General features: G+C 43.9%; 2 protein-coding genes across 2 annotated transcripts; one reads left to right on the top strand and one right to left on the bottom strand.

Annotated features, from left to right (window-relative positions):
• Positions 1-969: 969 nt before the first annotated feature.
• LOC112161632 (actin related protein 2) lies at positions 970-12,752 on the bottom strand. The gene is made up of 9 exons (XM_024296931.2): positions 12,582-12,752; positions 9,462-9,572; positions 7,700-7,915; positions 6,329-6,401; positions 6,044-6,180; positions 5,821-5,970; positions 4,337-4,482; positions 4,121-4,253; positions 970-2,026 (listed from the first exon to the last, which is right to left on the bottom strand). Exons 1-9 carry the CDS (start codon positions 12,627-12,629, stop codon positions 1,856-1,858), a joined length of 1,185 nt encoding a protein of 394 aa, XP_024152699.1. The 5' UTR covers positions 12,630-12,752; the 3' UTR covers positions 970-1,855.
• Positions 12,753-15,431: 2,679 nt separating this feature from the next.
• LOC112162273 (galectin-related protein B) lies at positions 15,432-24,999 on the top strand. Its single transcript, XM_024298050.2, has 5 exons — positions 15,432-15,823; positions 15,956-16,051; positions 16,120-16,208; positions 18,662-18,848; positions 21,675-24,999. Exons 1-5 carry the CDS (start codon positions 15,791-15,793, stop codon positions 21,816-21,818), a joined length of 549 nt encoding a protein of 182 aa, XP_024153818.1. The 5' UTR covers positions 15,432-15,790; the 3' UTR covers positions 21,819-24,999.
• Positions 25,000-25,895: the final 896 nt, after the last annotated feature.

Here is a 25,895-nt window from a genome sequence, read left to right on the forward strand (position 1 = left end):
GATTGGCCAGCATGGAAATACTGATTCTGACCAATAATGTCTTACTGACGATGTCTGGCTCCAACATGGTGGCGTCTGAGTGGACTTTATTGCCTTGGAGCCAGAAGTCCGATATTTTCTGTGTGACATCATACTTGCTCGGTCCAGTTCTCACATACAGTCAGGGGGTGTAGGTGGTGTTTGGGTATAGATGAGACTTTAAGGTGGAGGTTTTGTCTTCACGCTCAATCTTTCCCTCTGTAGGTAACAACAGTAATGTTTGCCTGGTTGCCATGGTAACTTACAAGAGAATCCAGTCTTCAGATTTAGACGTTTTATAAAAACTTAAATTCCCATTTCGGTGTTTGGCTTGGTCTTCCATCTCTTTTCTTTAGGAGACCTCGCACCAAATCACCCGCCTCCATCTAATCCCAACTTCTGCATCTTCCTCACTAAACCTCCTCCTCTATCCTGGTCTCAGCATCCCTTTATCCTGGATTCATTCCTAATCTGTTCTCATCACTCCCAGAGAGAACCTCAGCATCTTCATCTCTGCCTCTCAGCCTAAACCAACATGGTGCTGCACCAGTCTTCTTCATTCCGTTCTTTCTTCCTGAGACTCTTTAGTCACACCTGGATCCTCAATCTTCCTCCTGCTCATCAACACCTCCTCACCTGTAGAAAGCTGACAAGGATGTAAAACCTAAAAGTTTAAGTCTTTGAGCTGAATTTCAGCTTCTCTGAGTTCTGAATGACGGCCGAACGTGGCGAGAACGCTTCAAGGTCAAGAGGGAAGCGCCGCCGGTCCGGGGACTAAAATGGAAAGACGGGAAGAGTCTGAGGTCGGTCTTTATTTCAGGCCCGGAAGGAGCCTCTTCCTCTGGTGGCGCCAGAGCCACTTTCCTCTTCCTCTTCCTGCGAGCTGAAGGCTGCACGCGTGGCGGGAGAGACAGCGACATTGTTCCAGCTTCATGAGTCGTCACACAGCCGTCCTTATAAATCACTTCTTTATTTAAATCAGCGTTAGGCAGTTATGCTATGAACAACACAGGAAAATAAAAACAAACCGTGACAAAAGAAAAGACATTAAAACATGATAGATCCAGTTAACATTAACTGCACTTGGCACTGGATAGACGCTCATGGAAAGCAGAGAAAAAAATATACACATTTATTCAAAATGGAAGTGCCTCCAGTAATCATCAGCTGACCGCGGGGAGTCGCTCTGGAGAACTTCACGTGGTCTCGTCAACCTCTGACCCTCAGAGTGTTCCGGATGGAAGCGGCCTCCGCGTCAGAGGAACGCTGCACAGGTATTGCTTCAACGTCAAGAGGCCGGCTGAGCAAATACTGACTCCCGCTAACGTCCCGCCACCGCCAACACCCCTCCCCAGTACCGTCTCAGGCCCGGAGCCGAGCCGGGGGCTTCAATCCAAACAAAGACATCTCAATCTTTTTAGTGTGGAGACGTGAGCTCCAAAGGAAAGCAGAAGAAAGTCATCCCACTCCCAGAAAACAGGCGGCCATATCAAAATATGCAGAACAGACGTGGAGGTGCGATCGCCGTGGAAACGAAGCAACCGGAGGAGTTTGGAACGTCGCGGGGACTGTGTTCCCCTCTGGAGTTTGTCGGGAAAAAAAATCAAAGTGATTCTCGGGCAAACATCTCCAAAGCAGCCAGCCGGAGTTTGGGTTTGTCAGCAGAGGTGAAATGAGTGGGAGGACGTCCTGAAGCAGAGAGGAGGAAGCGAGGAGGACGAGGATGCTGGATCCCCGTCACGTTTAGCCAAAACAGAACAGAAGAGGGACACATGGGTATATACTTCGTGTGTTGTGTGTGCGGTGCAGGTGTGTGTGGTGGTGTCCGTCCAGTGCTTTATCTGACGGTGACGCCGAGTTTTTCCAGCACGCGCACTCCCTTCTCCTGGTACTCCTCCCGGGTCAGCCAGAAGTTATCCTTGTCTTTCATGATGTCGGCGAGCACCGCTCCACCCAGGAACACCATGTGCTTCCGCCTGGGGGGGTCCTCGATCCGGATCTTGAATTTCTGCAGAACAAAAGGAGGGGGGTGGGGGTGGGGGGTGAGTTCCCAATCATCATTCCCACCCATCCCCCCACCGAAAAACTAAGCATCACAGAAACGGAGTGAAGCTGCTGGATCAGGGCTCACAGCTGACAGTATATGAGAACTGGACTGAGTGACCCCGCCCCCCAAGAAGCCAAATCCCATAGACTTCTATGTGTAAATAAACAGCCGTTTCTCAGTCATTCTATTGGTCAGAACAAACATTCTGGCTCTGATACTTTCATAACATCTTAAGTTATTCAAGTTAGAAATGGAACAATAAAATAAATGGAAACTGAGAGTTTGATCAAATCGCTCAACAATGTCTGGCTCCAACATGGCAACATCTGTATCACATAAAAAGTCATTTTTGATCAATGATGTCACACTCACTGGGTGCAGTTCTCCTGTACTGTCAGTGGATTGTTTCCTCAGAGACTTCATGATGAAAGCATGAATGACTCTCAGCTCACCTGGTGAGTGTCGACTAGAGGGTACAGGCAGCTGGACGTCAACATTTCACGTCTCACATCAGACCAACGTCTGCCGCCCTGAAGTAACCCCGTTAGCCGTCGGTACGGCAGCAATCTAACGACTGTTTTTGCTTTACAACGCTGTAACTTTGAACTGTTTTAACGAACTGAAACCAAACCACCACTCACCGGGGTTGTTTCTGTCAGAGGGGGAAATGGGCGGGTCAACAGCAGATATGAGAGAATCTCATTGGCTAAGGAAGTCACGTTTCACGACAGCCAATCAGAGAAAGTCTTTTAAACTCAAAACAGTCTGAAGCAGACTGATGAAACGTTTTTACATGCAGAAATGGCAAGTTTTGTTCTAAAATCTGTTTTTAATCTTGTCTACATTTAATTATTTAAATGTTATGAATAAAATATTTACCTTGATAAATATTGACACGAGTACGTCCATTTTATTCATTGAAATTGACTAAAAACTGATCAGAAAATCTCAACTTTTTTAAGTGATCCTAAGGTTACTATGAAGTAATTTCTTTTGGATCAAGTAGTGAGTAACTTATTCAGAGTTCCAACAAGTTTAAGGCCATACATGTCAAACATTAGGACCAATTTCTTAGACTTTCTTATTTCATTATTCTGTCCTGTTTTAATAATTCCTTCAGATTTAAAAAAATTGGGGCTGGGTATTCAGCGTCTTGGTGTATAACAACCGGTTCTTCCTGTGTTTATTTACATCATTTGATCAAAATAATCAGTTTAAAAAATTTAATTTTTGACATAAAATGTAAAAAAACAAGGACATTTCAAGCAGCACAATTTTAAAGTTCAGATATCAACATTTAAGAAATGTTTGAGGCTTTTTATGGTATTATTTCCAAACTCATAAATTCAATGCTTTTAAGACTTTTTAAGACTTTTTAAGACTTTTTAAGACATTTTAAGACCCTGCAGGAATCCTGTAATTACTTTGTTTTAAGTAATGGTCCAAACTCTAATGCTAAAGCAGGTAAAGGTTTCTGTTGTGATATGATATTTAGACTGAAGGTGGCGCTCTTCACAGCAGAATCCACACAAACATGCAAGAGTTTTGTGAAGGTGAAATCTCAAACATCCTTTCAGTTTTTGGGGTCACTAAGGTGAAGTGCTGAGAAAGAGGAAGTTTAACATTAATGTAGATGAAAATACATTTATGTTCCAACAGATTTTCAAAATAAAACTTTGGATTATCTAGAAAACATGAATGAAAACAAAGCATTAGATCTCATTCAAACTCTTCAATATTAACTGATAATATTCAGAAGAAAATGTATTTGTGGTGAAGACACCGACAGTAGAGCAGCTCAGAAGAAGAGATGTTTTCTCTGAACGAGCATTTTATAAACTAAAACTGCTGTTTTGTGTGGGTGGATTTGGTCACCTGGCGCCTCCTGGTGGTGGTTTGTGGATACTACACATGTTGAGTATTATTTTAGTCACCAGATCAGATCTGATTAAATCAAAGTGACGTTTTGGCATCATAAGGTCAGAGTTTGGTCAGCCTGAATCCAGGATGATGCTCATCTCATCCTGGGTGATGGGAAAGGGGGCGGTTCCTCACCGAGAGCTTGTCCACGTCCCCCTTCAGCACACGCTCCAGGTACAGCTGCTTGAGCTCCCGCTCCAGTCGGGAGGGCAGGCCCGGGTACATGGTGGACCCCCCGGACAGCACGATGTGTTTGTAGAACTCGGGCCTGTCCGCAGACGGAGGACGCGGTCAGAACCTGGGATTCAGCTTCATGATGACAGCAGGAGGCGAGTCACCTGAACAGCTCACCTGGTGTCGATGTCCGCGGCCTGGATGGTGTTAAAGAGCAGCTCGGCCACGCCCACGCCCTCCACGTTGATGAGGTGGGGCTGGAAGAGCGCCTCGGGGGCTTCGAAGCGCTCGCCGCCCACCTTGATGACGCGGCCATCTGGCAGCTGGACGAGAGAGAGAGGCGGTGAGACGGCCTTCAGCGAGGAGGAAGCCGCCGCCGCACATGCGGCTGCACAGGAAATGATGTCAGGCGCAGGCCCACATTGCCCTCCTTGTTCGGCGCTCTGGCTGGCCCGCCCACACCAGCCCAAACACAGGCGGCTCAGAGACTCAACATGAGCTCGGCGGGGCGTGCAGGAGGCAGACTGCAGCTCCACGTTTGGGTTCTGCGGTTCCCAGAGCAGGAAAAAAAAAAGGAGTTGGAAAGAAAAGCAACCCCCCACCCCCGCCCCCCACCCCAACACGTTTGAGTCCCAGAGAAAACAGAGCAGACGCAGCACCAGCGGGCCAGCCTCCGTCAGCTCACTGAAGCTGTTTGGTTCTGGTTACTTTAGAGTTCTGCCGCCTCAGAACTGCAAACGTTTCTCCATCCGGATATTTTCAGCAGAAACATGAAGCTGAAACGGAAAACTCGGCGAGAACAGCAGCAGATGAAGACAGTCGTTCAGACAAACTACCTTCTGCTGAATATGAGCTTCTAGTTTCACAAACATCAGATCGTTCACAACCGGAAATGCAGGCAGGCACCAACCAGCCTGGAAAATCAGGTTTTCCACAAACAGTCAGGAAGGAGTGAGGGGGAGGGGCCAAAGGTACAAATGAGGATTTTACTTTTTAGGATAAATGTTTAGCATTAAGTGACTTCACACTTTTGGGTTTGTTAGAGGACATAAAACCCAGCTGGAGAATTCAAGTATTTGAATACGTCAAAATGAGCGGCTGGTTCCACAAAGACAAACCGGAACAGCGGTACACAATCAGGACGCCAGCGGCGAGGAATGAACGCATCATCGACTACAGAAACCCTCAGAAGCTCCTCCTCCTTCCTTCCAGGAACATCAAACTATCAACACGTGAAGATGAGTCCTACAGAAGCTCACGGAGGACAATCCTCCAAAGTTCTACATTTGACTTTCAGACCCAAAATCCTGTTTCTGACATGTTCTGATGGAGGACATCGATACAGTCGAGGGTTTCTGAGGGTTTCTTTATTTTAATCATAAATGAGGAGCAGATGAAAAATATGACGTTTGAAAAAGATTCTATTTGTTTTGTTGAAAATTAAGTGGGCGGGGCATCAAACTCCCCAGCAGCTACAGGAAGGGGAAAGGGGGCGGGGTTGTTCTGCACCAACAGCCCCGTCCTCAACTTGGAGGGGAATATCCGATAAACTCCCACCGCTCTGCAGAAACTATGTTCTAGAAAACGACTCAGGACTTCGGGCTCTGTCTAAAGATAACAGATCAGAGGATCAAGCAAACGTTAAAGTCTGAAGCGTTTACCGTGTACGACTCCACCAGCACGGTGGTCTCCAGCGCCAGCTTCTGCTCCTGCTCGATGTTGTAGCCCACGTAGCACAGCTTCTCCTTCATCATGCGCACCGTCTCAAAGTCTGCCGAGTGGTTGAAGGCGTAGCCCCTCAGCAGCAGCAGCTGCAGCCGGACACAGGACAGTTCAGGCTCTGCCGCCGCCGAGCGGCTCACCGGACCGCGCGCCGCAACGTACCTTAATGAGGTAGCGGGTGATGTCCCTGCCGGCGATGTCCAGGCGCCGGGTGAGGTGCGGCAGGCTGAAGCCCTCGTACACGGGGCAGATGTGCGTCACGCCGTCGCCCGAGTCCACCACCACGCCGGTGAGAAGGCCTGCCACAGAAAAGGAGAGCCTGAGCGCCGCCAGTCCTGACAGGCAACTGAGAGTCTGCTCCGTTACCATGGAGACGCGACGGCTGACGTAAATCGAGTTAAACTCTGAGGGAAAGTCATGGAGAGAGTTTGGCCCCACCCTCCTTACCTTGGGCGTACAGAGTGAGCACCGCCTGGATGGCGATGTAGACTCCTGCAAACTGGTACGTCTCAAACATCACCTGCAGAGGAAAACATCCATGAAACGGACCGCCTCATCCTGGAACCAGAACCAATGATCCAGAACAGGCAGGAAAAGGGGTAGACCTCCAGAACAAAACTGAACAACTCTGGAGGATTTCCTTTACCCAGAAAACCTCGACTCTACTGTCAGAGAAGCATCGATCCAGTTAGAACTTTACCCACATCAAAGTTTGAAGGTCAACAGTCTGTATCCATAAAGATCAGAATCCCGTTAGCTTCTCGCTTTATGTGATAAACATTGAAGTTCATGTTTTTTCTTAAGTTATTTGATTTAATTACTAAAACTGGAACAATTTCTCCAGATTTTCATTAGGGATTAAAGCATGGAGGGTCAAATATTTTAAATAAAAAAAGGAAAACTGAATATTCTGCACGAAATCTGGATATGACACATTTATTTGCACCAGAAGAACAAACATTTAGAAAGTTAAAGGTTTTTTAAATAACCTTTGGATTGGACAGATGGCTTTGATATTTACATTTTCTCTAGAAATTATTTAACAAACTTCTAAAACTCGAATGACAGCCAATTACTAAAAAATAAAAGCTTTCCGAGCCTCAAACCTTCTTTTAGCTCACATGTGTCAAAGTCAAGGCCCGGGGGCCGGATCCGGCCCTCCAGGTGATTCTATCCGGCCCTCCAGGTAATTCTATTTTATTGTCATTAATGACCCGATGTTATCTTGAGCTCATTTCTAACTTGTATAATTTTGACAAAATATATTTTTATAGAGAGTAAAATATTGAAAGTTATTTAAGGTTTAAGTTGATTTATTCTGGAATAATATTCCTGCCTTTTAATTATTCATTATTTTTTTTTAGGTCTGAAAAATTGGCACTGTGCAGCTTTTTGGACTATTTTGGCATTTACTAAGATTTTTTAGGCTATTTTGGAGTTTAGCTAATATTTCAGCTACATGCTAGTTGTTTTAGCTAACCCAAGTTTTTATTTGTTTTTTTTCTGTTAATTGGGCATTTAGCTAATACTTTAGCTGGCTATCAGCTTCAGCAGGTAAATTCAGCTTCCAGCATTCACACTAGCATTATCACAGGTAATGTTATACATCTAGTTCTTAATTATGTTAAAAAGTTAGGGTTTTAAAATGTAGTTTCAGAGAGTTTAATAAATGTTTATCCTGTTCGACCTTTGACCTCAGGTGTGTTTTGGATTTTGCTCTCCTGTGTGATTGAGTTTGACCCCCTGGTTTAGCTCAACAAAAAGACGTCTTTAAACCAGCGGAGGTGAGCCGGATGCGAGCTGGGCATGGCGGCGTACCTCGATGATCTTCTCCCGGTTCTTGGTGGGGTTCATGGGCGGCTCCGTCAGCAGGATCTTGCAGTTGCGGGAGTTGATGTTGAGCTTCTCCGGGCCGAAGGTGTAGTCCCACAGGTGCTTCATGTCGTCCCAGTTCCTGACGATGCCGTTCTCCATGGGGTAGTTGACCTCCAGCATGGAGCGCAGCTCGCTGGCTTCATCTCCCACCATCAGGTCCTGGGGGGGTCAGAGATCAGAGGTGACCCATCGGGACAAGCTCCGTTTGAACCGTCTCTCAGGTGATTCACTTTTTTATTGTTAAAAAAAACAAGGAAATAAAACTCTTTTACCCAGCATGCACCAAAAGCCACCATGTTTCCATGCGTGCACACCTGTCACCCCGGCAACAGCAAAACACTTGTTTCATCCTCGTTCAACCGTCGGCATGCAGGGCAGCCGGCCACGTGAGCAGCTGCCGGGTTAGCGCCCGGCGTTAGCCGCCGCCGCGTCTCACCTTCCACTCGGAGACATCAAAGCGCAGCGTTTTATGGGTTCATCCTGTGGCATTAACAAAGTACCAGACGCAGGCATCGCCGCCATGTGGTCCCAATAAAAGAAAGGGAAAAAAGCAAGAAGAAAACCAGATGTGCTCCTGATTCTTCTGAAGCATCGGTAGAAACTATGAGCACCTCTGCTGAGACTTGTGTTTAGAGGAGTTCTAACTTTAAGGTTTGGATCGTCACAACAAATAAAACTGATAATTAATGATGAACTTAAAACATATTGATCGAAATTGATCTAGATTTGACATAAATACTTAATAATGTAATTTTTCCGTTTTTATTATACTTCCAAGAAGGCTTTTATTTGCTATTTCATATGAGGGAAAACATTGGAAGAATAAAATTGGATAGAAAATCATTCAAATTGTGCAGTGAGAAGTAAAAAAGGTCACTTTATTACATTTTGTCATTGAAAATTGAGTAGAGAATTTGTCAGATTATATTAAAGGACGCACTTTTCACAGGAGCAGGCAGGTTTAGACTGATTTCTTTAAATAAAAAGGCTAAAAAGACTTGAATCGGATGAATTTAAATGTGATAAATAGACTAAAATGATTCAGTGAGGTCAACAGCTGCTGCTGATCGTGTGTTGGCTCCTTTCTGGTTGGGTTTAGATCTGGTCAGAGGCGTCAGGATGAAGATCAGAGACTCTGGGAGTGGAAAGCGTCCAGAATGTCTTTTAGCGCTCCTCCATCGCTAACAGCTGCTGCGTGATTCAGCGCAGATCTTCTCTGTTAAACGCTTCCAGCTCAACGAGACGATCACACAACAACAAACCCACACCTCAGTCCCTAAAAACACACTGGACCAGAAAAAGGCAAACAAGCTAGAGGAGGAGGAAGACGAAGGTGAAGAAGGATGTAGAAGAGGAAGAAGAGGAAGAAGATGAAGACAAGCTAAAGGAGTAAATCAGGAAGAAAAGAAGTGAAGAAATGTTTAAAAAGTCTCATTTTTTCCAGCTGAGATCTGGACTCAAGTCCACTCGCTGCAGCAGGCAAGACCAGGAGGCACACACCAACCTGAACTTACCATCTTCTGGACATTCTACCTCATGGAGGGAGAACAGAACATGGAGGAAGAGGAAGGCAGGTACAAAAAAATCACAGATGAGCAAAGAAAATGACAGATGGAAACACCAGGAAAAGTCCAGAAAGCTTTTATTTTGACACTTTTATTTCATTTCCTGTCACATACTTGAGCCTCAGAGAACCAGATCCTACCTTGATCTCAATGTTTCCCACTTTGGCGGTGGAGCGGATGATGGGTCTCCCAACCAGCGCAGGGAAGATGTGCTCTGGGAAGTTGGAGCCGGCATAGCCGCACTTGACAAACTGCAGGTGGAAAGAGGAAGTGGTTAGTGAACCAAGATGATGACTTCATCTGCTCAGGATCTGGGGAAGAGTTGCATTATGGGAGTTTTGACGTCTGTTATTAGGACACAGCAAAATAAGACCTTTAATTATAATAGGGCTGGGAATCAATTAAAACAATTATTTTAATCGCAAACCTGGAAAAAGTGATCTAAACCAAAAAAAATAAAAAATAGCAAGAATAAATACTAAAAACCGACGGAATATTTAAAGTGACCATGGTATAAGTGGCATAATGAATGAATGAAATGGTTTATTTCAATCAATCAATACATACATAACATATCACTTAGTGAATCCCAAGTAGATTGCTTGAAAGGGAGTGGAAGGAAGCGAACTTATATAATCCCACCCCGACTCGACAGTTTTCTCTACATGAATTATCAATATCTGGCCTGACGAAATGTTTTAACGCACGCCACAGAAACCTGAACCGCAGAGTTGAACTGTTTTTACTTGATCAATTTCGGTCAATAAACATTAACATGTTAATTCTTTTTTATTAATTGTGTGCGTTAATGTTCACAGCCCTAAACTATACCCATTATTGTCCTCAAATAAGGAAGCATCAAGTTTGATTTTTTTTTTTGCAAATTTATGTCTGAAAGCTGAAAAAAAAACGATTTTAGAAGAAAAAAATCAAAGTTTTTTGTGCTAAACAGCAGCTGGAGAAGTCTACGAGAGGTTTCTTCAGAACTTCCGCTCCTTCTCTTGATCTTCACATGACGTCTCATCTCATGAGAGGGTCGCTCGCTCGGGTGTCAAACCGACATCCTTCTCTGACAGCGAGCAGGAAGTGCCAGGAACCGTCGGAGCGCGGCTGTGGGGGCCGAGCTGCAGGGAAATGACCTGGAAGCGGCTCGCCGCAGTTTGCACAGGAAATGAGGTTGCCCAGCACTTCCTAGATTTTCCCCTTCAGGACAATTAAAACAAAAAAGGACCACACCAACGCTCGGCTGACTGCAGGCAGGAAAGCCACAAGCAGGTTTCAGAAGCCCTCATGTCTCCTTTAGAGCAGCCAGAGAAATCTGTTTGCAGTTTCTAAAGGAGCACGAAGCAGCAAACTTTTTTCTCATTTTAGCTACAGTTAAAAACTAAATTAGTGATCCAGATTTTTAGCTGCTTTGTTTTAAAAATTTGTTCAAACTTGAAGAATCTCTACAGTCAGATCAGTGAAAACATGCCAGGTTCTTCACATCACAGCTCCTCTTTCCTCACAATGCATGCAACAGCAAACTGTCAAAATGAGTTTCCAAATGAGACCAGCCTGAATACCAGCTTCAGCTGATTAGAAGACTCCTTATCTGCACGCATGCTCCTCCTGCCTCACAAAAACCTCCATGAAGGTAAGAAGCTCCCATGAACAGACTTCAGGAGGTGACGGAAAATCCCAGGAGGAGCGATCTCTCCTGACGCTCAGATTCAGCCTCGGGGTTTGGAGTGGGGAGTGTCATCAGTGTGTGAAGGCACAAATTCCTCTTCTAATGGCAAAGGTCAGAAAAATATTTTTACTGCATCAAGAATAAAGAAATCTTTGGTTTTATAGCTGCAGTGTGACATGATTTTGGCTGAACTGGAAAAAAAATCAAATTTTCTTTGTGGTTTTGAGGAGATAAAAAGTTTGAGTTTGAGGATCAAACATTAAGAAGTGAAATAGATAGTTTTTTCATTTGTAAATATTCTTTCATTTACACAAGTGAATATTTTAGTCAATTATTATCACTATGGCAACAATAATTCATAATATGAAAATACACATATTCAGTTAATATAAATTATAGAAGAAACCCCAATTTAAACTTTATCAACATGCAGCTTAACATTTATCTCTGCAGTTTTAGTCATTATTGTGACAATTGGAGCCTTGTTTTCCCATTATTACTGTTATTTCTATTAAAGTTTGACTTATTTCAAACATTTTTGCTGTTAAAATCTGGCTTTTATTTTGAATTCATTTATGAATTTGTGCAACTGTTTTCTTTTTTCATTGTTTTAACTCCTCCAACACAAAATAACTCAATGTTTTTATTATTATTCCTGTAATTGACTTTAGTTCCAGATCACGCTTTACCTTCTTCACTTGTCAGCATCTGCAAAGGAGTTTTTGCAGGAAACGCACTTTTCACGTTTTATTTTGTAGCTCAGGAAATACCATTTCCGCCCTTTTTTAAACTCCTGAACAGTCACTTTTGATCTGGACACTTTTAAAAGACTGACATAAGATATGATTGTAAACGACGGTGTTCTGCTATTTATTAACTTCAGAGGAATCCCATCATCTTGCAGGTGTGGACACTTCCGCATCAGTCCCAGTGGTTTTCTGCTCGCTCAGGTTGAGCTGAACCTCCGGTGATAAACGGAGGCTGTGCTTACAGGTCCAATCGGGGTTCGAACCCTCGCTGGTTCCAGTCAGGAGGCATTTCTGAGACGTTTGATCCGCTGACTGATAGGTTCCTCAATTCACCTGACACGGCCTAGACTGCGCGGCGCTCAGCTGCAGTAAACGCGGAAAGTTCCGCTGTTTTCTGTGCGAATGAAGTGGAAAATGTGTCAGGAGCGACAAACCCGCACATTCTCTGCGGTTCTTGTGCAAATAAACGGCTGGAATCTGAGGCAGCGACCAGACAGAAGGAAGCAGACTCCAGCTGTTCATGCTAACAGGCTAGCTAGCAGCTTTAGCTTCATAAATGTTAGCAGCAAATAAGCAGAAACGCCCCGCGTGCGTCCGTCATCATGAAAATTAAATGTGAGGTTTCAAATTTGGATTTAATTTCGATATTTGCAGCCACCCTGTGCGCTATTTCCGCATCATGTCCGGATGAATGAAAAATCGGCTAGCTAGCTTCACACCCAGTTAGCTAGCTAGCTCGCTCGGACGCTGACAGAGACACTTCCTGTTTCGGAGGGAAAAAAACAGCGGCTCGGCGACGCGGTTTGAAATGCCACTCTGGACCCGAACCGCGAACTCACCCCGGTTCCGTTGTCGCAGACCACAACTTTCCTTCCCTGGCTGTCCATTATGAAAAAGCCCCGGTACCGCTGAACCTCCCTCAACTTTCTCTGACAAGCCGGAAGGAAAGACGCACCGAACCGGGCGAGAGGAAGAGCGGAAGAGAGGAAGAGCGCTCTTCCGGTGTGACGGAGCCGCTCAGATCCATCATGGCTGACAGACACATTTTAATTTTTTATTACTGAACTATTAAAACACAACAGAACATTCAACTGAACACTACAAGACATGGATTGATATAACTATGAATGATTACACAGGGAGTAAATGCAGAATAAACCACAAAAACAAAACGAATAAAATAAAGATAATCAGAGCAAAGTGCAGCAAACAGTAAAACAAAAAGATAATTAAAACATTTTAGTTTTCAGTTCATTACATGTTTTTTTTTTATCTTTGGTTCTTTAAGAAGCTTAAAATATTCCAGCTTTACTTTGAATCCATTTGTAATTTTTAAGCAAGTCAGAGAAATATGTTTAAACACATTTTTTCTCATTTGTTTTTAATATAATGCCAAAATATGGTATGTCAAACAGAATGCCTCCACCTGAAAAAAAAACTACACCTGAAACACCATCACATCGCAAAATGTGACACCCATATATTTTATTTCAATTGATAAAGCTATAGAAAAATAATCCGTAATGAGTAAATTCATCCATCCATCCATCCATCCATTTTCTTGACCGCTTCATCCCTTTCGGGGTCGCGGGGTGCCGGAGCCTATCCTGGCCACTGATGGGCGAAGGCGGGGACACCCTGGACAGGTCGCCAGTCTGTCGCAGGGCGTAATGAGTAAATTGTTTTATTATTCTAAATTTAACCCCCAAAATCGTCATTTTTTTCAGATTAATACAAAAGATCCTAATTTTTTTTATTGATCTGCAAAAAAAAGGTTATATGCTTAAATGAAGCAAAACTAAGAAGTGTCATGATGAAAGAACTATAATTTTAATGCACATTTTATTGGTTTTTAAACTCCAGCAAAATGAAAAACAAAACAGTGATTCTGATCATCAGATTACGTTACAATTTAGAGAAAAAAAATGAAAAAATTAAAGCAAAATAACGATTTATTTGTCATTAATAAATAGATAAAAAAGAAGAACTCGTGTTGATTAATAAAATTATGTGGAATAATTCGTAATTTAATAAAATGTAAGCAAAAAAACATCTGGACAGAATATGTTTATGAATATAATATAGAGCATTAAAAAACGTTCCTTAATGGTCTTTTTAATATTTATAGTCTGAGAAAAACGCAGATCCAAAGAGTCTCCTGCTTCTGTGAATATATCTCCACAGCTCGGCCAACTGGTGGCGCACACTGACCACTCCATTTTTTTTTTTTTTTGATGAAAAATCTGTGTTTTGACCAGCCGACTACTCTGTGTAATAACTACAAAGTTTATTTGGAAATTCTAAAAAGTACAAATAAACAGCTGAACATGTAATAAATAACAAGAAATCCATAATTAAAAAAAAAAAAAACAGGAAATATCCAACCCAGTCTGTGTTGAAATATCTCTACCTAAAGGGAAAAATCAGCTGAAGAAAATGTTTGTTCAGAAATAAATAATAATACCAATGACAGATTAACAAACTTTATATACCATTGACGGTGTATAGAGCACAGTCACATTCACACACATCGACAGACTGATGGCGGCTTCACTTTAACCACCAGAGGAATGTGTGGTTCAGTGTCTTGCCCAAGGACACTTCAACATCTGAACAGGCAGGGTTGGAATCGAGCCTGTGATCTTCCGATCGGAGAACGCTCTCCCTCTTCGTAAAAAAGTTTTCAATCTCTCAGAACTTGTTTGGAAAATGAATCTTTTCTGCAGGGGAAAATTTGCAAAGGAACAAAGGAAAGTAACCTTTTTTAGGATAGAATATTTTGAAAATGAAACACAAACAGGAAAACATATTTGGAGTTCATTAATTCATCCATGATTATCAGGAGAGAACAAACATGCAAAAATAAATCAACTGAAGAGAACAAAATCACACTAAACTCCATGTGAGATTTCCATAATCCCCATAATTTCACCCCAAACATCCCAGAAAATGAACAGAAACGTAAATGTTTTCAATGATAGAATCGAAAAACTGGATTTAAAACAATTACTGGTGGAAATGAAAGGAAACACTGTTAAAGTCTAAACTTCCAAAAATATTTTGGTTTACATTAGTAAAAGTGTCGTCAAAAAAAATAAAAATAAAACCACAACTACACTTAAAAAACAAGGAAATCACAGAAAAGTAAAATAAATAAATATATTTGAACAAAATTACATCAGAAAAACATGCAATATATAAATAACTCTCTTAGAATCTTGCATTAATCAGATCAACTAAATAAATAGAAATAGATGATAATTCAAATATTAAAATGTTGCATGATATCATTTTTAGATAAAACAAACATAAAACAGAGATTTTAATTACTGATGCTGAAGCAGAAAGACAGAGTCCAAATTTACTGATCTACACAGTTGGAATAAAATCAGAAACTTCTATCTATCTATCTATCTATCTATCTATCTATCTATCTATCTATCTATCTATCTATCTATCTATCTATCTATCTATCTATCTATGACAAGAAGAGTTCTGTATAAATAAAGTTAAATTTGATCTTAGCACGTTTGATGTAATACCCATTTATGTCCACTGGGGGTCAGTGTCGATCCGCAAAAACATAGCGGACATTTAAAATGTAATATTATTTTTTTGTAAAAAAATATTGTGATGTAAAAGAGTAAAATAAAAAAAGACAGAACTTCTGCAAATGATTACGTGGAAAGAAACGGGTTTATTGGTGAGCCTCTTTGGACTCGGAGCCACACCCAAACCGAACCGGGTCGGACCTGCGGAACATTCCAGTTCCGTTCCGGTGGTTGGGGCTAGCATGTGTGTGGGTTCGGATCCGATCAGATCAGATCTGTGATTAGCTTCTCCAGCAGAAGCGGATTAGGCTTCTGAACGTAAAGCTGACGTCAGCAAACACCCGCCCATCTGAGGCTGCCGCTCCGGGCGGGGCGGGGCGGGGCGGGGGGGGTCCAGAGCCCGGTCAGGACAGGAGCGGAGCAGGAAGAGGAGCGTCCTCCTCCCGCCCGAGCCCCACACGCCACGGCTGCCCGTTCCACACGCATCCCGGTTCAAGATGGCGGTGCAGGCGGCGGAGAAGGACGGCGCGGTGAGTGTTCGGGGCCCGCGCGGGGGCGGGCTGCGGCCCGCCGGCTCCCTTCGTGGATGCGGGGCAGCAGGTGAGCTGCCCCGCATCCACGGAGGCTCGAGGCCCGCTGACCCCGCCGTGTTTCCCGCACAGGAGCTGCTGACGCGCGCGGATGAGGAGCTCGCCCACGAGCCGCTGGGGAGCGGCGGCCTCATCTCCCCCGACAAAGAGGAGCTCTCGCGTCTGCTGGTAGGAATCGAACCTCCTGCTCCCTCAGGTGCGCGCTCCCGCGCTGACCGGCGTGCGTGTTTGTGCAGACGGTGCCGTTCTGCGGGCGCATCCGCGGCGGAATGCGGCCGGGGAAGAAGATCATCGTGATGGGCATTGTTGACCTGGAGCCAGACAGGTGAGATAAGAGCGCACGCGCATAGCTTCACAGCATCCGTGACGTCACAGTTCAGGCCCTTTTTGTCTGGAGACCTGGCCCTGTGGCACTGCCGCAGAGGAGAGGTGTGGGTCCAGGTTCTGGTTCTGGGTGTGTTCTGTTCTGGTTCCGGGTTGTTGGTTCCGCCCGTTTCTCCAGGGTTTGTTCTCATGTCAGCTGGAACGTTGTCCGGAGAAGGAAGAGCTCATTGTCCCCTCACAAGAAGGGGTTTGTCCTCCGACCTGTCCTGATTATGCAGAGAAGCAACAAAGGTCCGGTCCGAGTCCGCCCGGGCCTCTCTGATGTATGCAGGGCTGCTGAGGCCGACCCACACGTCTGTGGTTCCTGCAGATGAGATCCGTCATCATCTGAGGGTTTGGGTCCACGTCATTTTCAGAACCGACACCCTGAGAGGTTAAATCCACAGGAGGTTGTAGAGGACTGAATCCATCCTCCCGCTCCCTGACTGGAAGCTACAGGAAGTACCAACAGTTGCAGTTCCTCGATTGACCACTTGGAGCGGGTCACGTGTCTACTAGCTTGTGCGTTTTAAAGTGCGTCGACTAGATCGAGATGTGTGATACTTGTGATCAATACTGAGATGACGATACGACCTGTGACACAAACACAACAAGCATCTCACTGCAACAGGTTTATGTATATCAAACGAGTTAATCTCAAATGACCCTAAAGTACAAAGGAGGTCATGTTCTAACAGAAGAGCTCCATTTGATGTGAAAATGTCGTCTGATTGGTCAAAAGGACTCTATGTGATTCATTGAATCCTGTTTTTTCTGACTGATGTTAGTGCATGTACGCCACCTACAGGAAGACGGTTGGTGGTGTGAATCTGGTGAATGAACGTTCACAGCTCTATTCCGATAAAGGAAAGACTTCAGATGGACACAAACCGCAACTATTAATGTCTCCTCCATGATGAGAAACGTTGGCACTTCCATACGTCGCTACCAAATCTGGCTCTCTGATTGGTCAAAGTTCAGTGCATGTTTTGTATAAGGAGCTCCAAACAGTCCTAGAATCTTGACGTGTGAACGTGAGTATTTTTAACGCCGAAGCCTGAAATGTGCGTTTACATAGACTTTCATTGGTAGCAATCGCTTGAACGCGTAGAGACAATGTAACTTTATTTATATAACCAATAATCACAAACGTTTCCCTCATTGGGCTTCACGCCGGTAATCGTGCAGAAGGTCGGTCATAAAACATAAACGACAGCTGACTGCTAAACTAGACAGAACAAACTAAACTGTTATCGCGGCCTATGGCCAAGATGAGCCGGGGGCGAGGTCCACATCCAAGAACAGGTCCACCAGCCAATGGTGGCTGTAGTTGAGCCCTTCAAACTACCATGAGGCCGTTTTAGCAGGTGTGCAAACATTTAAGGTAGCCGTTTATCACCGTTTACGCTGTCTTACGATGCGTCGCACATGAATAATGATATATTTATGATTTACTGTTCAGGACTCAAAAAAATTCCCTCACGACTTACTGCTGTAGATTCTTCCAGGTTGATTCTGATCTACAATTCCATAATCCAGAGTCCTGGAAACTAGTTTACATCAATACCTACTAGAATGGTGAATATAGACCACAATGCATTGCGTTTAAATATAGACCACAATGCATTGCGTTTGAAAATAGACCACAATGCATTGTGTTTGAAAATAGACCACAATGCATTGGGTTTGAAAATAGACCACAATGCATTGCGTTTGAAAATAGACCACAATGCATTGGGTTTGAAAATAGACCACAATGCATTGCGTTTGAACTGTCTGTCACTAAAAACAAGTACTTAATTATTATTATTTTTTGATAAATCATCCGAGTAAACTTGCTTACCAAGCCCCTCCCTCCTGGTGACATCATCAGTTCATTAAGTTTTATCCCAGTTAGTCTAAGTCTAAGACGATCAGTTAACCTTTAATCATAACAAACGCTTCATCTTGACCCTCTGACATCATTCCTGAGAGCAGCGTTCCTATTGGATAACTAGCATTAGCCGTTAGCTCTTTTCCAGCGGCGATTGTTTCCTCTGCCAGCTGACAGCGTCCTGATCAGAGACACAGAGACGCTCTCTGTCTTCATCATCCGGGGTGTGAGGTGGTCCAGCTCTGGAGGGGGTCGTCTGTTCCATTTCATTGAAACTCCTACCTATCCTAATAACCCCGCCCCCATCAGTGGCGGTTTGCGAGGCAGGAGTTCAGGGGAGGAGTCACAGAGGTGATGCTGCGTCCAACCAGACTCCAGCGTGTGGAAAAGGGGGGTCTTCAGGGGAGGGGGGTCATCTGCAGGGATTATGAATAATTAACAGCTGATTTATCCAACTCTGCAGAATGAGTCGGTCTCATCCCAGATTAGTGGCCACGCCCATCCATCCTGTCTGACCCCACCTGTCTCCCCCTAACCCCCAGCTTTGACGTCAGCCTGACCTGTGGCCGGGACGCGGACAAGCAGGACACCCCGCACGACGTGGCGCTGAAGCTCGCCGCCCGCTTCAGCGACCGCCAGTTTGTGAGCTGCGCCCGCGTCTCCGGGAAGTGGACGGGCGAGGAGGTGTCCACCGCCTACTTCCCCTTCATCCCCGACCAGCCGTTCAGGGTAACCGTCACGCCGGTTTACACGCCGTCTGCTGTAGAAAGGTTCTTCCTCCCTGATGGGATAAGAAAATAAATAATGTTTTAAAAAAATCAGGGATTTACACCGAAAGAATCCATCAGATAATCATTTAAAATGTCTTTCAATGAAACAGAGAGTCCTCAAATGTGAACATCAATTTTCCTTAAAAAGTTCTTTTCTGTTTGTTTAATTATTTCATTTTCAGGAAAAACTTCAACTTTAAATAAAAAATAATTATTTTATCGATTAAAGTTCAGTTTAAATCATCAGTTAGTAAAATAATGATTGAATATTTGCATTTTTCTGATTCTCTGCAACATTTTCTAAAACAGAAATCTTTAAATGTGCAAAACATTCATATTTTTTAAGATGTTGCTCTTTAAAAAAATAATCTTTAAACCGTCTGTTCAAGATCAAAACGTCTGCAGATTATGAAAAGATTATTACAGTTTTTAAAGATTCATGGAGCAGATTTAGGAGTAAAACTGGATCGGATGGACTGAACCAACAGACCGTGGGGGGGGGTTCTGCTTTCACTGAATTTTGGATGACCCCCCCAGGCCTAATTTTTTCTTGACCCTTTTCTTCTGTTCTGGGTCAAATCAACCCGTTTCTAAATTTAGAAATTCATAGTTCCTCTTTGAAACGTCTCCTGTCGGGTTTGTGACGAACAGAATAAATTCATTTGTGACTCAGAAGCATCAGCTGTTCATGGTGGGGGGGTCCTCATCCAGGCTTCCGCTCTAATAATCCTGGAGCTGCAGATGATGCAGACGTCCACGCCGAACAGGATCTGCTCCGGGCCGCTTCCTTCCCGCTCTGCGATGGCGTGCTTCTGCCTCGCGGCGGCCGGCCTGCGTCCTGCTGATTAAAGCTGCCAGTCCGCCCGCTCTGGAAGAGAGGCAGAGGGGGGGTCGTGCAGCCACGTGGGCAGACTCATGATGTGTGGTTTCAGAGCAGGAGGTTCAGCGGGAAGGCGCTCGGCCTCGGGCGCCGCGCAGGTCTGATGCTGCTGCTCCAAATCCAGACATTTGAGCGTCGACCATCAGACGTTCAGCGGCGAGGTTTAACCATGAACTTCGACAAGACGACAGGCGGGGAGGAAGGAGCTGCTGGACTTTTGAGCAAAACTGTGGAAAATGTGTGTGGGTGTGAATGGCAGCAAGCAGCAAACTTTGGCTCTACATGAGGTTTTATTTGAGCTGCAGCGGCGCTCGGAGCTGTAAGGGGAATTGCACAGGCGGACGGTCCTGCAGACTCGCTGGGAGCCGACGGTGGCGTCACCGTCAGTCGGATCGTCTTCTGATCTGACCGACGGTGGCGTCACCGTCGGTCGGATCGTCTTCTGATCTGACCGACGGTGGCGTCACCGTCAGTCGGATCAGCCTCTGATCTGGTTCCACAGCCTTCCCACTGCTCCTCATGATGATCTCTTTTGTATCCAAAATCCAGTGTCATTAGAAAGTCACCTCTGAGTTCTGGGCGGGACTGTTTGCTTGGAGCAACCCCGCCCCCTTCCCCACCCCGCTGCTGAGAGCTCTCTATTCACACTCCCTCCTGCTAGCTTACAGCTCCCCACACTAACAGGTTCCAGTTTAGATGGGAAAACAACGACGTTCATGATCTACTTGTCTGCATCAGAAGGAGGTGGAGCTGGGACACTGTGGCCCCGCCCACCGTAGTTTCTATGTCACAAATACAATCTTTTTTTAAACAACATTTTTTGACTGCTCCTGATTCAAAACAACTTGAATAAAGAAATAGATCTGGGCTGATAAAACCGATTCATTGATTGAGTTAATCTCAACAGATCAATGAATAAACCAATAATCTATCAATCACAGCAGAGACTGATTTAGCACATAAAGCTAAAGTCTGCTAGCTTGATGCTAACGTTCCCATGGGAACTAGATTCATATTATTAATGAGTTTTTAAACAAATGTGTCTAAACGTGTAAACTCTAAATTGAACTGAATCCAATTTAACGTCGAGGATGGAAAGAATAAAACAGAATCTGAATCAAATGGGTTCTGGAAATAATTTGGTATTCATGTCCTGATGAAGTTTTCATCTGAATTGTCTTTACATCCTCCATCATCAGAAAAAGGTCGTAAGAACATGTTCAAAACATCAGAGAGTCTTGAAGGACGTTCACCCCCCCACACTTGATTCTGGTTTGGATCTATTGGTTCACTTGCAAGTGAACTCTGGTGCGTTTCAGCCTGAGGTAGAACAGAAAATGTCTTTTAGTCTGAAACTGTAACACTAAAGTTTCCTGCAGTTTATAGAAACTGAACCGGATTGTAATAGAAAACCTGGAATAGATATTTAAAAGGAGCTCAGTTCAACAGACTGATTTAAACTAAATTAGAAGTTTTCCTGTAATCTGACTAAATTGCGTTTTATTTTGAAGGTACTGTTTATTTTCTGTTTCAGTCATTTTTAACAACGATTTGTTGACAGCAGCACAAAAAAGCAACAAACTCTTCAGGTTTTCACTGCAAACGTTGCTGCAAAATATGAAACTTTTCTTGAACAATTTTCTTCTGAGTGTCAAAGAACATCACATTTAAACAGAAGTCTCTCCGCCTAGCATTTAAAGAAAGAGCTTTAAGAAGGTTGCTCACACGAGTTGGAGTCAGCTGTTCACATGTATGTAGAGTGGAAACATGTTTTCTCAGTCTGTCTGTCTCCCAGATCTGGACTCCACTTCAGTTCTTTTGTCACATCTGAATAGGTGTAAAAAACAAAGCTTTTATTTTGAAACCTCAGTCTAGTTTTGCAGTCGTTTCCTGTCTCCTCTGCAGATGGAGATCCACTGCGAGCACCAGCGCTTCCGGATATTCGTGGACGGACACCAGCTCTTTGACTTTTACCACAGAGTGAAATCGTTGTCGTCCATCGACACGGTTCGGATCCACGGAGACCTGCAGATCACCAAGCTCGGTTAACTCCACCTTTACAAGGTTGTTTTTTATTTTTCTATTTTTTTGGGGTGCGTGTTAAGAAACATAAAGACTGGATCTCCAATGTGTGCACACCGCCAGCATCCCATCATGCACCTCTGCTGCAGCAGCTGGAAAGGCTCCAGTCTGTCTTCTGTTTTCTTGTGTTCTGTTGTTTGACCCTGTGTGTGTTTGGAGAACGTTCTCTCATGTGTCCCGAAGTATTTAAGTTACTGATTTATCCTTAATGAAGGCCTGAACGTTGCCAAACTGGCTCACGTGTTTCTTGATTTAGCGGCTCGTTTCTGTGCGGATGTTTGACCTCCTCGTGTTGGACCGGGACTCCGGCGCCGGCTGTTTCAGTCGTCATGGTAACAGATCCAGGAAGGTGATGAGTCGTGGTGTTTACCATAGTTGTAGTGACGGCCGCTCTCCTGCAGGCGGCGCTGAAAGTGGGCGGTGAATGTAAAGTGTTGCCATGGTAGCGTAGACGGCGTGTTGTGGCGGTTCAGATCCAGTTACAAAGTACAGTAGGTTTTCTCTTCCAGGAGGGCGGAGTTTACAGTGTTCACAGCGCTTATGTCGGACATTTTTTCCTAAAAGAGCCAAGAACTTCCTGGATGGAAGGATGAGGAAACATGAAGAATAAGAAGAGCAGATGAAGTAATAAACATTAGAAACCTGAAGGTTTCCGGCTGCACAGCCTGGTGCTTCTCAAGCTTCCACCTCACCTTCAACCCGCTGCTGTCCAGTCCAGGTTCTGAGTTCAGGATCCAACAGTTTCCTCAAACCCTTCAGGAATGAGCGTCAGAAAAGCTGCAGTTCCTCCGTGTTTTAAGTATTCCAGTAAAAGTTGAGTTTTCTCAGTCAAGAATCTAATTGCAGAGAAGAACTCTAAAAGTCAGCACCACTGCGGGGTTATGGTCTTTGAAAGGATGTCTGTTCAAATGAACCTAATAAAGAAGGAAACTCACTGATGTAATAGTTCTCTAAACCTCAAACCTTTTACATCTTTTACTAGATCAAAGTCGGCCTATTCCAACATGAAAGGACTGACTCCGCCCATTCTGTGATGTCACAAAGTCGAATGCAACAGTTTTTAAAAGTTGCTGCTGAGGTTACCACATACAACTGTTTTGAATTTGGAAGAAAACTGTTGAAAGTTGAAGTCCTGTAAGTCGTTACACGCTCCAGCGTGTGAAATGTATCCTCCACATTTGACCCCTCCCCTGGGGGAGGAGTGAGCTGCAGACACCAAATGACTTGGGAACCATTTGGTGGTTGAACCCCCCAATCCAACCCCTTGAAGCTGGGGGTCAAGCAGGGAGGAACTGGGTCCGTTTTTAGTCTTTTGTCTGGGATTTGAACTCACGACCTTCCAGTTTCAGAGCAGACACTCTACCACAGGACCACTGAGCTGGTTTATGCAGTTACCGTGATTCCAGCGGATTCCGTCATGGAGAAAAGCGGCTTCACATCAATAAGGGAAAGCCGTGTTTTCTGCGTCCGGATCAGCTGACTCACGTTGATCGTGTAAACGTTCAGTCGAAGAGTGTTTGTTATTCAGTCGTCGCCCACGACGTCGCTGGTTCTAAAGGGTTAAAAATGGTCAGATGAAACGGCGAGGGGAAAACTCGCACAAACGAGACACAAATGTGGTTTCATTAAAGAAGACCTGGCTGCAGAAATCAACATGGCCCCAAGATGGCGCCAGACCATCGTTAGCCGGAAGGCCTCAGCTGAAGTTCCAGTGAAGTTCTCTAGAAAAACTCCAGAACCGGTTCAGGTTCTGTTAGGAATCTTCTAGTATAGATACGCACGTTCAGCCTCCGGCTAAAGATGAGTTTAATGTTGTCTGGGCGCCATCTTACTGCATCCTGGTCCCTCTGGCTTCATGTCGCGATGCTAACAGCTACAGCTAACACTGGCTACCCTGAGAGACGTTTTATTGTGGTGAGAACAGAAACTGCTCACGTTCCGGATGCTGTGGGCCTCCAGCGTCTCATCTTTAACCTGATTGGCTGCAGCTGCGGCATGCTGGGAAATGGAGCCTTGCAGAAGTCCACGTGCTCTTTTTGGTGCTCTAGTCTGACTTTCATGGAGGTTTACCACCATCTCTTTAAGAGTCTGCTGCAACTTTTATTCTGAAATTTTCAAACATCCTGTCTTCTCTCAAGCTTAACTGTGTTTTATTTTGAAAGACTTTGTAGGTAGCTAAAGTTGGATCATTCGTTTTTGATGCATTCTTGTGTTTCTCCTCGTGGAGCTCCAACAGTGTTTAAAGCAGGACGAGGAGGTTCTTTCCCAGCATGCATTGGGGCCGTGATTTGTCCAGCCTCAGGTAAACAGGAAGTTGAGGCTTCACTGACTCCGGTGCGCTGCAGTAGATCCGCTTCACGTCGTTTTGGAGAACCTTCCGGAGCAGAAGCTCCGAGGGTTTGCATGCTTCATGGTTTTTCTTTTAGATTTTTGCCGTAGTTTTGCACTTTACTTGTATCTTTGTAGTGTTTTAGGGTTTGTAGATATCCCCTGATCCTTTGGAATTCCCCTCAAACGTTTGGAAGTCTCACAGGAAAACTGAATGTCTTCTTCTGATTGTAACCTGGTGGAGGACGCTCCGATCTGGGTTTACGGCGTTGGTCCCCCCAGTGTTAGAGCGGCCTCAGGGGCTTTGAGTTTTGGTCGGTTTTACATCAATATTTTAGGGCTGCTTTCACTTTTTTGAGCTATTTGTGGCTAAAATAATAACTTAATTTACGCTACATTTCCACAAACGACCAACTTTCTGCAGAGAGGCTGGACGGCGTCGCTCATCGTGTTTGTAGAAGTAGACCGACCCGTTTCTGTGCTCTCGTATTCAGCAGCGTAGTGGCTCCTAACGAGGGAGTCCGGTCTTTATAGTGATGGAAGTGTCTCCTCTGACCACACGAGTGGACTGAGGCGGGAAGAGACTCCAGAGAAACCTCCGTTTGACCTTTTTTCCGTCTGGGGATCCTCCCGCCGCGCTGACGTTCCTCAGGGTTTGAAGGAGAAAATACACTTTGACACATTCCCACGATGATTACAGATGTCTGAAGATGTTCCACAGAATGCTGATGATGTTGCTCTTTGTTGTTAACTCCATTTTTCGTCTTTGCTTTTTTGTAAAAACGGCTCCTTTGCAAATAAATAAACGTCTGCTAACTTAGTTTGGCTTTGATTCTTTTCTTCTGACAAAATCGTTTCAGGATTTATCATGTGGCGTAGCATTTAAAGCTAGTAGGTTAGCCTCTCCATGGTTCTCTGTTGTTTCGTTTTAGCTAATTATCTAAAGACTTGGAGATAGTTTATCATTTAAAAGTTAACTTGCTAATCAAATGTGCATTTAGAGCTTTAGGTAACTTATGCAGTTTTTTTACAGTTTGTCCTTTTTTCACCTTTCTTAGTCTTTTCGCTAGCTAAGTTAGCATTGAGTACATTAATCGAAATATTTCACATTAAAACTTTTTAATGTTTTTTTTTTTAATAAATAAGCTAATTTTTAGAACGGTTTATGCTAATTTATTTAGCTAATTTAGCATTTCAGAGTAAATCTTGGATAAAAGTGTTTGTTCCCACACTTCTCACTTCGTTTGGGGCTTTTATTCATTTTCATTTAACTGTTTTATCATTTGTATTTACAGTTGTTTAATATTTATCTGTTAACTTAAAACAAATGAATTTGCATTAAATGAATTCAGTGTTTAGCACTTGTTTCCATTATTGTCTGACATGCTGCTAAAACATCTTTTTCAGTAAACCAGTTTAAAATTATTTTGTTTTCTACTCAAATTCTTTATCTAAATTTTTAAAAAGAAGCTCGGGTTTCTGTTTTATTATTTTGATGAACTATGTTTGTTTTTTTGTAGTTTAGATGCTGTTTTTGGGCTCATCTTGTTATTTTTTCCAACCGTCTTCCATATTTGGATTTTTTGTTCTTTTCAACTTTGAATCTACTTTACAGCATTATTTTGACATTTGCTGCTGTTTTTCATCTGTTTTCAGTTCATTTTGGAGCTAATTAAGATCAGTTTAATCATCTTCATTTGCTGTCACCTTTAGACT

This window comes from Oryzias melastigma, linkage group LG15 (assembly GCF_002922805.2).
Source record: "Oryzias melastigma strain HK-1 linkage group LG15, ASM292280v2, whole genome shotgun sequence".
Lineage (NCBI taxonomy): Eukaryota > Metazoa > Chordata > Actinopteri > Beloniformes > Adrianichthyidae > Oryzias > Oryzias melastigma.

Coding starts and splice junctions, on each gene's coding strand:
- LOC112161632 (XM_024296931.2), bottom strand. CDS start 12,629: ATGGACAGCCAGGGAAGGAAAGTTGTGGTCTGCGACAACGGAACCGGG. Junction 9,573..12,581: donor TCTGCGACAACGGAACCGGG/GTGAGTTCGCGG, acceptor TTCCACCTGCAG/TTTGTCAAGTGCGGCTATGC. Junction 4,483..5,820: donor TGCTGGTGGAGTCGTACACG/GTAAACGCTTCA, acceptor TCTCTCGTCCAG/CTGCCAGATGGCCGCGTCAT.
- LOC112162273 (XM_024298050.2), top strand. CDS start 15,791: ATGGCGGTGCAGGCGGCGGAGAAGGACGGCGCG. Junction 15,824..15,955: donor CGGCGGAGAAGGACGGCGCG/GTGAGTGTTCGG, acceptor TTTCCCGCACAG/GAGCTGCTGACGCGCGCGGA. Junction 16,052..16,119: donor AGGAGCTCTCGCGTCTGCTG/GTAGGAATCGAA, acceptor GTGTTTGTGCAG/ACGGTGCCGTTCTGCGGGCG.